Source organism: Folsomia candida, unplaced genomic scaffold (assembly GCF_002217175.1).
Source record: "Folsomia candida strain VU population unplaced genomic scaffold, ASM221717v1 Fcan01_Sc055, whole genome shotgun sequence".
Taxonomy (NCBI): Eukaryota; Metazoa; Arthropoda; class Collembola; order Entomobryomorpha; family Isotomidae; genus Folsomia; species Folsomia candida.
In genome coordinates this window covers 144923-156271 of record NW_019091247.1, presented here as the reverse complement: position 1 = coordinate 156271, position 11349 = coordinate 144923, and the positions used below count along the sequence as shown (strand labels likewise).

The 11349-nt window shown below is 36.8% G+C and overlaps 1 protein-coding gene and 1 long non-coding RNA gene across 2 annotated transcripts; one reads left to right on the top strand and one right to left on the bottom strand.

Annotated features, from left to right (window-relative positions):
- Positions 1 to 4960: 4960 nt before the first annotated feature.
- LOC118433496 lies at positions 4961 to 8089 on the bottom strand. Its single transcript, XM_035845468.1, has 5 exons — positions 7938 to 8089; positions 6796 to 7491; positions 5794 to 6230; positions 5196 to 5314; positions 4961 to 5124 (listed from the first exon to the last, which is right to left on the bottom strand). Exons 1-3 carry the CDS (start codon positions 8019 to 8021, stop codon positions 5925 to 5927), a joined length of 1086 nt encoding a protein of 361 aa, XP_035701361.1. The 5' UTR covers positions 8022 to 8089; the 3' UTR covers positions 4961 to 5124; positions 5196 to 5314; positions 5794 to 5924.
- Positions 8090 to 9205: 1116 nt separating this feature from the next.
- Positions 9206 to 10028, top strand: LOC110862385. Its single transcript, XR_002549166.2, has 2 exons — positions 9206 to 9379; positions 9697 to 10028. It is a non-coding gene; the product is annotated as an uncharacterized LOC110862385 (long non-coding RNA).
- The last annotated feature ends 1321 nt before the right edge of the window (positions 10029 to 11349 follow it).

The following is an 11349-nucleotide window of genomic DNA, read 5'->3' as shown; positions in this document are numbered from 1 at the left end:
CGACCATCTCCTTACGCATTTTTCTGAAAGAAAATTGTCACGAAGGAAAATTGTGAGAAGTTGAAATTATCTTAATAGAGTTTTGCCGTTCTTCAACATATCTTGAACTTAATTTCGCTTTAATTAGATCAATATCTAAATTAGCGGGACTGGCATCCCCAATAAACTTCCAGCCTCCCAAAAAGTTTTCGCATACCGTTTTTGGAAAAATCGATGCCCTTACAAGGCGAAAAAATCTTGCTCAAACTCAAATTGGAAAAGAAAAAGGCAATTGTCCGCCATTTGCAGGGGCAGAATTTAGTACAAAGGGCCTATGTTGGTTATCGGAGAATTCGTTGGTTTAAAGATTGGCCCTTGGACTTTTTGCAAATAATTTTTGGCTACAAATTTTACACTTTGCGGCAAAAACAGAGATTTGCCTTCTCCTGCCAACTCGATCCAATTCACCCTATGGTGGTAACCTATGCCAGCGTTGGTGAGGTGGTGGCTTTGGCTCTATAGACGGACCAAAGTTAAGCACTTATGACCCAACCGAAGTGCAGGGACGGGGTGCCACCGGGAACCAAAAATTGCTCTGGGAGAAGCTGGCTGCCCTACCAGTAGTCTAGTTTACTAGACATTACTGTCGAGTGGATTATGCAGGCATACCTATCTATGGTTGTCTTTGCATCCAAAGGGCATATATTAAATGTGCAAATAGTATGGTCAGGTATGGGTGGAGTGGTTACTTGGGTTTACTGGTCTGTTGCAAGGGGCAGCAATCCGGTGTAACGTTGCGAACTTGTGACGGGGATGCAGGAGACGTGAGGATAGGGGGTCCGCCCCGTTCTCTAACCATCACCTGTTAAATACCTGCAGATCCTGACTGCTCATTTACCACCACCATTAGTGAACCGTGGGGATGCCCTTGCTCCACGGGACTGTGCATGATGGGGTAGTCGTATAGCAGTGAGGACATGTGCAGGCTAGCCATACTAGCACGTGTATTTGGGGAGCCGGCAATTAGACTTTAATGCTCTACCGCCGCAGCCTGGCTTTCGGGCCAGTCTACCCACCAAAGTACATACATGGTGGTAACCTCATTAACTTCCGCATACTTAAATGGATGTCAGGTACCTAAATATAGAGAAATAATCTGTCGATTTTTTTCATTTAATTTCTCTCCAACGGTGAAAAGTCTGAACACGTTTCTCATGAAAAAACGCTCGTGCCGCAATTGAGCACTTAAGTCTTGCTTTCAAGACCGTGCACGAAATCTTGAAAACGAAGTTATTATTTCGAAACAATATTAGTGCCTCATAAGACTGGTTTAGGATATCTGGTTGACCCTTATCGAAATCATAACCAAAATCATAATCGAAATCATAACCGAAATCATAACCGAAATCATAACCGTAATCATAACCGAAATGATAACCGCAATGACAACCGAAATCATAACCAAAATCATAACCGAAATCATAACCGAAATTATAACCGAAATCATAACCGAAATCATAACCGAAATCATAACCAAATCATAACCGAAATTATAACCGAAATCATAACCGAAATCATAACCTAAATCATAACCTAAACCGAAATCATAACCTAAACCGAAATCATAACCTAAATTATAACCGAAATCATAACCGTAATCATAACCGAAATCATAACCAAAATCATAACCGAAATCATAACCAAAATCATAACCGAAATCATAACCGAAATCATAACCGAAATTATAACCGAAATCATAACCGAAATCATAACCGAAATCATAACCGTAATCATAACCAAAATCATAACCAAAATCATAACCGAAATCATAACCAAAATCATAGCCGAAATCATAACCGAAATTATAACCGAAATCATAACCGAAATTATAACCGAAATCATAACCGTAATAATAACCAAAATCATACAAAAATCATAACCGAAATCATAACCGAAATCATAACCAAAATCATAACCGAAATCAGAACCGAAATTATAACAGAAATGATAACCGTAATCATAACCGAAATCATAACCGTAATCATAACCGTAAATCATAACCGAAATGATAACCGTAATTATAACCGAGATCATAACCGAAATGATTACCGTAATCATATCCGTGGTGTGATTGGTGGAGCCAGGAAGCCGGCAACCAATCATAATCATAATCATAATCATAATTCGCATCTGTTCCCTGATTGGTGGAGCTGGAAAGTCAACAACCAATCAGAATGCAGGAATGTCACGGAAAATTTCACGGGACGGACTTTTCGAAATTATAATATAGATATGTCAAAATCAGGTGGCCAGTAAAACAAGGACACCCCAAATTAAATTGATTGTTTTCAGCGAAAGTAATTAAAATATGCCGAATTGTGGTAGGAAATTAAAATTTCAGTACATTTGGGATATTTTGGTCAATTTATGACATAAATTTACTATTTTCTTCGGTAGATTTCGCATAGTGAGGGGTAAATTCCCGTACTTGTTGCAGAGGGGCAGAGTAGAAGCTCAATGTGCTTTATGGCGGAGTATTTCCAAAATGTACACTCACCTAAGTGTCCGCCGACCCTCTGTAACAAGGTTAAAGGTCAAGGGGGACACTTTCAGTGGAACTAAAAGCGAAGACGCACACGTTAAACGATACAAATTTAAAAATTCACTATTCTCCGTCGCTCTAGCAACCCCTGTGTAACGATTTGCCAGATTTGAGCGGGGTTTTATCTTCCTAGTTCAACATCTGAAACTATTCAAGTCATGTCTGCTTGGTCCAACCTCAGCAAGAGGAAAATTAAGATGAAACCGGTACATCCCCAGAAGTAAAAAGATGGCGGATTCCAACGGGCGAAACAACAAATGACGTGGACTTCTATGGGGGATTACACCGTATTTAACGACCAGAAATGAGTTACCTGCGGCGGACCTGATAGCTGCAACTATTATTTTCAAGACCTTCGCAAGGAAAACCTTAATTTTTGCCATAAACAGAACGGTGGAGATTGGGTCATGATTTAGGTTTTCGTCGGTCGCGGAATGAGGTCCGAAATGGTATTTGTTCGTACAAATTTTAATTTACACGGTCATAGAAACATCTCAAGAGTAATTGATTTCATCCGAAACACAACTTCGCAAGAAAGAATGGATGTGTCAACCAGAAAATACACCATATTATGCATTTCGGTAATCAAAGAAATGGTTCTAAGACAACGGTATCGACTTTCTGCCTTAGCCATTGAGGAGTTCGGGTCTAAATTAGATTTAAAATATTCAGGGATACTTATAACGTAAAGCCTATGCAAATAGGCGATCATGTTCAACAGTTTTCCAAGTAAAACAAAGATGCATTGATGCATGTGATTCAATGCCAACCAGTGTCATTAATCAGCACATAGGGTAGATGAAAAATTAAAATTTGTCGACCATCTATAAAGGGGATAGCTATTCTGAGTATTGATCTGAAACAGAATTGACAAAGTTCAAAATAAATGATTCAAAAAGCAATAATTCCAAAGGTGTCCTTGTTTTACTGGCCACCTGATTTTAACATATTATTTGATAATTTCTCCGCCCCTGTACTAATTTTAACGAAAATTTGCAACAAGACTACTACACACTGTAGTACGTCATGGTGAAAAAAGCAGCTAAATATCTTGAAGGGCCTTTGAGAAATTAGACAAATTGTTAGGTGTCCTTGTTTTACCGGTCGGAGTGTACAGCCTGTCTAAAAATGTTTTTTTTGTAAACTAAAAACAACCTGCACTAGTGCAAGAGATGCTAACAGATTTAGATTTGCCAGTATATAAATTACTTCGACTAATTATTCCTGTCTTTAAATATTTTAATTGTCAATGAAAAAATCCAATAATATATACACACAAGCGTCCGACGGCCGGGGGCCGTCTCATCTTGGGGGCCGATATGTGGGACCTCCCCCACCTACCCCTATTTACGCCAGTGCACTAGTCTGCACCGCTCTGACGGGAACTAGAGGTAACTAAAGATTTTTTTAAATACACACTTAAAAATGATGTTACTCCTTTAAAATATAAATAAACTCTGGATTCCAAATAAGTAAACTAAACTAAATCCAACGTAGCGTTGACTTGACAATTAGTAAACTTTACACGGAATTTAGAAATAGCTTACTTAATGTAGAATTCAGACTCTGAATTTCAGAGTGCGGTTACTTTTCAAAGGGTTAACACTATTTTTAAGAGTGAATTTCTCGTTTGCGAAATAATTGTCTTGAAAAACTATATCTCTAGCTCGAGAATGCGGGTACAGTGGATGCCGAGAATTTGGGGGGATCGTTCGGACAAGATGCGACACCCCAGCGACGGGTGGGCGTGGCTTGACGGAATTCCAGTATGACGTAACGTGTGGCTTGTTCGGTTGGGGAAGAAAAGACTATTGCTGCTCTAAAGAGTAGACGACGCCTATTTCGGGTCAAGAATACCGTTATTAAGTTATTATGCTAACATTTATATCATATTTGAAAATGCAAAACATAAATTATCCTGATTGATTACATAGAATTTTACCACTTCACAACATTATTAAAAATAATAAACATTAATAAATAAATTAGCAACAATAATAAATAATAATAAATATAAATTCAAACATACGCAAGAAGGGTTTACACCATTGTGCTTCTAATTTATACACAGTTATCGATTGAGTTAAATAGGTAACGGAGTCAACCTGACCACACCCCAGGCCAGGCGAGAGGGGACGTGGTCCAAAATTAACTTTAGCATTAATTTTTTATATGTGTCATTTTAAAGGAAATTTCATTACAAATTCGACGCCGCCAATATTTTTGACCTAAACACCGTGACGTGGAGATCACAGGTCAAATATGCGAAAATGTTATATATCTATGTACGGTGTCATTTGAAAAGAAATTTCAATCTTTATTAAGCTACTTTTCTATATTCGTTTCTATGTAACGCTTTATTTTTAAGACTGGAAATATTTGTATCATAAAAAAAGTGAACGTCTTGCCGTTCAAAATTAAACATTGGTACGAAACTCCGTACATATTTACGTTTGATGTATACTCAACATATATCCAGATAAATCAAGGACTGCACCACGAGCTGCAAGCATGGGTCGAAGTAATTCCAAAATTCCCGGTTCCTAAAGAAATGCATATATATTTACATTATACAAAATTTAAAAAACGCAATTTGTTTCCTTTCCCGACTTACCACATAACCCGAGAGTTCTACCCGTTTAAAACTTGCACTATACTCGACGAGGTCTTCAACGTGGCGAACGAAGTTGTCATACGTGAAGCAAGTGTTATTGAAGCCGAAGCGTTTAACGCCTAGAAAACAGTTAGTTATATGTAATCTTGTTATTTTCGCTTAGGATTTTACCCCAAAAAAGCATACACTCTTAAAAATAATGTTACCTTTTAGAACATTAGACGCACTTTGAATTCTACGTTAAGCAAACTATACTTAACCCAGAGTTTGTGTATCGGTCAAAATTTGACTGATACACAATTACCAGTAGAAAAGTAAATTATTTACTGTCAAATTAACACCGACTTAATTACCTAGATACTAATTAAATATTTCTGGTAATTCGAGATTAATTAACACCGACTTTTTATAGAAAGATTTGAGCGAATTGTATTGACTATGTGGAAACTTTTACCAAAAGGTTTTATAGACATGTAGATACATATTAATAAGGAAGGAACGGCATAAAAATATCAAATTTTACAGTAGCACAGAATTCAGAGAGCATTTACTTTTCAAAAAAATAGCATTATTTTTAAGAGTGTACATATGTACATACCTTTCCACTTTGATATGTTCTTAAGGGCTCCGATAAGCAAGGGAAATGCATCCAGGCCAAACCTTCCACCGTCTCCGGTTACGCAGGCCTGTTCTAGATCCCACATTTCGAAGTGTGCCATCCTTTGGGTGTCATCCGTACTGTGGAAAGTATAACTTCTTAACGGAGGGAAATAATTGGACAAGCTTTCCCTCGATGGCATCGTTCAGCCCGTAATGATCCAGTCGGAGCGAGAGAGAGACAACGCCTTCGTGTCGCCCCCACACGTCCAAATGGGTCGACAAATCGGGTGAGACGTCAAAATAGTCGTTTAACTCGAGGTGGTTCAGTTTTGGGAGATGCTTTCCGTCAAAAAGGGCGTGGCTTAAATTCAAATGAGCCGGGTTGAGGGTGAGAGAGGCGAGTTGCGACATGACTGGAACCTCAAGATTATGGTGCTAAAATGTATGCCAAATTTGGATTTCAAATTATGCACAACTTTTTGATTTTTTATAGGAGCTACAGTCCCACATTTCGATTCCCGTTATTCATTAAATTTCTTCGTATCCTTGGTATCGTAAAATAGTTTTCAAAAAAAACAAGGGGTCAGGTTTAGTGCAAATCCGAAGTGTAGATAGTAACGTAATTTACGATGAGAAAATTTTACGCCGCTTACAAAATCTTGTAAGCGTCGTAAGTTATTTTACGATGCGAAGAATACATACTAAGGATCCGAAGAAATATTGAATACACTCTTAAAAATAATGTTATACTTTTCAAAAGAAAATACGATTTGGTTTAGTTTAATGTATATTGAGTAAACTATTCGACATAAATCCAGAGTAAGCTTTCCTCTTGATCAAGTTAATGCTACTCTGTATTTATTTAGCGTAGTATATAAAATTCATATTTTGTTCTCAAAAGGGGAAACATTATTTTTAAGAGTGCAGTATTACAGCTAGACAGCATCAAAATCAATGACTTTTTGTACAAGGTCTCTTCCATGGTTTGCTTAATGCTTACCTGAGAAACGACACCCCCGATGTGGCGCAATTCCATCTCCTCCAGGGAGTCCTTCACCTGTGCTAACATTCTCGTCACCGCGGCCACGTCCAGCTTAGGACATATTCTAGTATCGGCACACTTCACGTTAAAGAGTTTCAAAATCTTGAGCTTTTTACAACCCTCCAAATTCGGATAGAATGATCCCGAAACATCCAAAGAGGTCAAGTTTGGTGCAGCGTCGATCAAAATTTGGAGCACAGGGTGAAACGAGTTCCTCGTTTTTTCTCGAATAATTCCGAAAAGCTCGAACTTGATGGAAGTCAAGTTACTCAGAATTGGGAGGAGTCGACACGGCTGAACTTTACCTTTGGGGATTTGGAGACCCCTAAATTTCTGGGGTTTAAAGAAAACGGAAATGTTTTGGATTTTTGTCGAATCTAGCATTCTTATCGCTTCAGTGAGGACGCTGGTCTTATCGTTGGTCGGAATGGAGGGGAACAAGGTGTTGTAGATGATAAGGCGCTGGGTTAATTTGGAATCCACGTGGTTCACCTGGAATAACTTGGATGCATCGTCGTACCGGAAGAGCTTATGGAGTTGGAGGAAGGTCCGCTTGGCGAGTAAATTGACGCCGACATCGGCCCACTCACGGCACACGAGGCGACACGTTTTCAAGCCGCGGACGCTTAGTTTGGCGAATATGAGGTCGAGAACCTTGGGAAATTTTAAAATTATTAGATATACTTATGCGTTACGAATGTATAATTGTTCACGTTCAGTTATTAAATACAGAATTAAATAATAAGTTATGTATGTATTCAACAAATTCATGAGTAATGATGGAATATTTTTTTTCATAATTTTCGAATGAATGAATATTAGTCTTGAATTAATATTTATTCCTTTCGTATCTGTATTCATGAAGAGGAAATGCATAATTTTATTAACTACTCATGTTTCACTGTACATTACGCCTAAAATATATATGGGATATATATGTATTGCGAAATCCATCCAATGTACCAAATTTGAGATAAAATTAATGCAAAATTTACAATAAATAAATATTTTTTATAGTCTTTCAATCGAATGAATTTTGAACGGAAATATATTATTTGAACAACAAAATTAAATAATGAATTATGTCGGTATTGACTCACCAACGGATTCATCAAAGCTTCCGACATGGCCGTGTCAGTATAGTTGTCGGGGGCAGCTTGTTCAACTGGGTTGATCGTTTCCATGACAATAAATAATTTTTAGACGGGAGAATCGATGATTTAATGGCAATCTTTAAAGCAGAGCTGTCTGGTCGATGAAGTAAATATGTTTAATTTTAATCCTATTTTTTTATCGTTCAGTTTACTCCTTTTCTAAAAATAAAATAGACCTTTTCTCCATGAGGAATGTATGTACATAGACCAAGTTGTGAACTTCTCCCAAATAAATAAGTTCGTTAAACTTCGTTACACCCGGACATGCAACCATTCCACTAATTTTTACTAGTTAATATTCATACATATTTACATAGACTCAACTTGAGAAATTTGTAGTCTGAAGTAAGCAATGTGTCGCAATTGTGTGATAAATAAATATATTCAGGACGCAATGGCCAATTTGTTAACTGAATTAAGAAATATGTAAGGTGTCAAAGAAAAAATTTCGAGTTGCAAGGACCCAAAACTCGAAACCTATACTTTTTTATTTGTCGAGTGACGAGTGATCTGCTATGTAAATTCTGTTTGTTAACGTTGCAATGACATAATTTTTATATCGCCATGATCTCATTATTTTTTAAATTTCAAACTCCGTAAAAAAATCTCAAAAGTAAGTATATACGGACAATTTCCTCGTCGCCGATTTTTAATACATCTTAACTTTAAATGTTATGTATCGAATACATAATGCGGAGAAAGACATCCCAGTTGGCGTTATGCATGCATAATGTTGAGAACATTTAATTCATGATAATAAAATTCCTCTTCGACTCATTATGCTATACTCAATTTCTGCTGCGCACTCTTCTCGACTCATGACAGTTATTGGTCCATGATAATGAATATTTATTAACGTAGGTATGTATGTACATATTTGATGTTCAAAAGATGAGTGAGATACATATGTATGTACCTTATGAACTCTTGATTCCTACATATATAAGTATTTATTATAATTTGAGAAATCAATAAATATTCCACAATTTTAATTCCACCCATTAATACTGCTTAAACACAATTGGTATTTTTTTAAGTAAATAATTCAGTGACACTGATTATTTACATTATTCGATGTCATACAAGATTCGGTTGTGATTATCACGCGCACAGGCAGAAGTGAAAGACAGATTAAATATACATATTTATATAAGTTTGACTTTTTCCGAGAAATGTGCATAACAATATGCGGTTTCGTTGATATAAAAAGTTTTCCTATGCCTGCTATTGCAATCAGAAGAAGATTAGCCTTTGTCCCGACACGGACAACAAAACCGTTACTTTCTTCTGAACAAAAAGGACTAGAATTTCACGCGGAACCATGAAATTTTCCACTGCAATTGTCTTTTGCACAATTTTACTCTGTGCCGTAACGATTGGGACTCAAGGTAAATAGGTATCCGTCGGTTTTGGATTGCTAAATATTGACGCAATTTACCCATCAATTGGTATCCTTGCAAAATCCGTTATTTAAAATAATTTTATTAATTATTACAAAATAAAAAAGAGCTTTTGATCAAGGGTTCGTTTACAAAAACTTGTAAGCTACTTTTCCTTAGGCCTATTTGCAAAATTTTGTAAAAGTTTGTAAATTTACAGAATATGTATGTATAATGTTGCTAATATCTACCTGCGTGAATTTCCTCAAAATTTTAGTTGCTAATACAATTTCGAAATATATAAATTTCCTTAAAACATTGTTTAGCTCGGGAATGCGGATACAGTGGGTGCCGCGAGTTTGGGACTATCGTGCAAACACGGTGTAGCACCGCGGCGACGGGTGGGCGTGGCATGACGGAATTCCAGTATGACAAGAAATGTGGGCTGTTCGGGTGGGGACGAAAGGACTATTGCTGCACGAAAGAGTAAACGATTGTCCGGATTCGGAATTTGATTTTTGGGTCAATAAGTTTACAGACAAGGAACATTAATGTTTTCAATTAACTCTTAATTGTTAATAATTAGACACAAAAAATTGGCATGCATAATAAATATTACGCAAACGTCAATTAATAAAACTTTTTCTTCTGTATCGAACTTGACGTCTGATTTTCTTTAATTATGCTTTCAATTTTTGTAGCTAACCTAGCTCGATGCTAGAAGCAGCCTGCATTAATTTGTTAAGCACCAATTTTTTAATAATTTTACCACATCATCAATCTATGTACATTGGTAGGAAATACATATATAGATATTTTTTATATTTTATATTTTTTATTTTTTATATTCGTATGTAAAGCAACTTCGATCTGGACTTACCGTAATTATGATTTTGTGGATGTGATACTTTTAATTAAGTTTTTAGCCTACATCGTAGAAAGCATCTTACATACGGGGCCATCCATATATTACGTCATAATAAGTCCTCGAATTTAGCAATCACCCACCCAACGTATACATACATTAAGGGATATGTAATTTTAACATAAAAAAGACAGGAAGACCTAAGCCACCCACTCAATAAAATGATAACGTAATATATGGACGTTCCCTAAATGTGTACACGTGTGTAACTCTAATACGTACGATAATAATCTGAAGTACATGGGCAACGCAATATCGAACTGGAAAAATTTCGTTAATCAGTTAATTTCTATGTTCATCCAGAAAATAATCAGATCAATTGCTTAGATTATTCCTTGATGGATATTTAAAGGTCAAATATTTTTAAACTATGAACGTATGTACATACGTGCGTACATTACATACTGAAACAATATAGTTGATTACCTTGGGGGGAATTTGATTTTAAATATTTACTGATTTATATATAAGACGGAAAACCTTTCAATTAATTAATTGCTTCTAAGTTGAGTAATGTTTTCGTCAAGTGAATTTATTTTAAGTTATATCCAGTCGCAAAATTGGATGCAAAAACACTACTTGCTTTCAGAAACGTTCTTACAATAAAAAGTACTTCATGAAATAATGTTATCAACGTACATCGAGCTTTTGCAAACCTTGCAAAACTTGTATTTCGACCATTTCCCGCTCATGTATAAACTTCCGTTCGAAATCCGTCGCACGAAAGGTAATGGGATTCGACTATCCAAAGTAAAACGGCGCAATGACCGGGTCGTCTCACTTTTCCCAGCGTTTATCTTTGCCTCAGCCGTGTTTCTCTTCATTGTCGCTACGCGGCTCCGAACCCCTTTGGTGGCAAGGCCGATGGGGGATGCGAAAATGTGGGGGTGGTTCGTGCTGGGCATCGCCTGCTTTAGTGGGCTTGTCTTCTACACGTTGTGGATGTTGGTGTACCAAAGTGACGCAATTTTCATGTGCAACGAGATCTTCCGGTGGGAGGAAGAACTAAGAAAAGGTAAATAGATAATCGGGAAAAACGAACACTTTTAAAAAG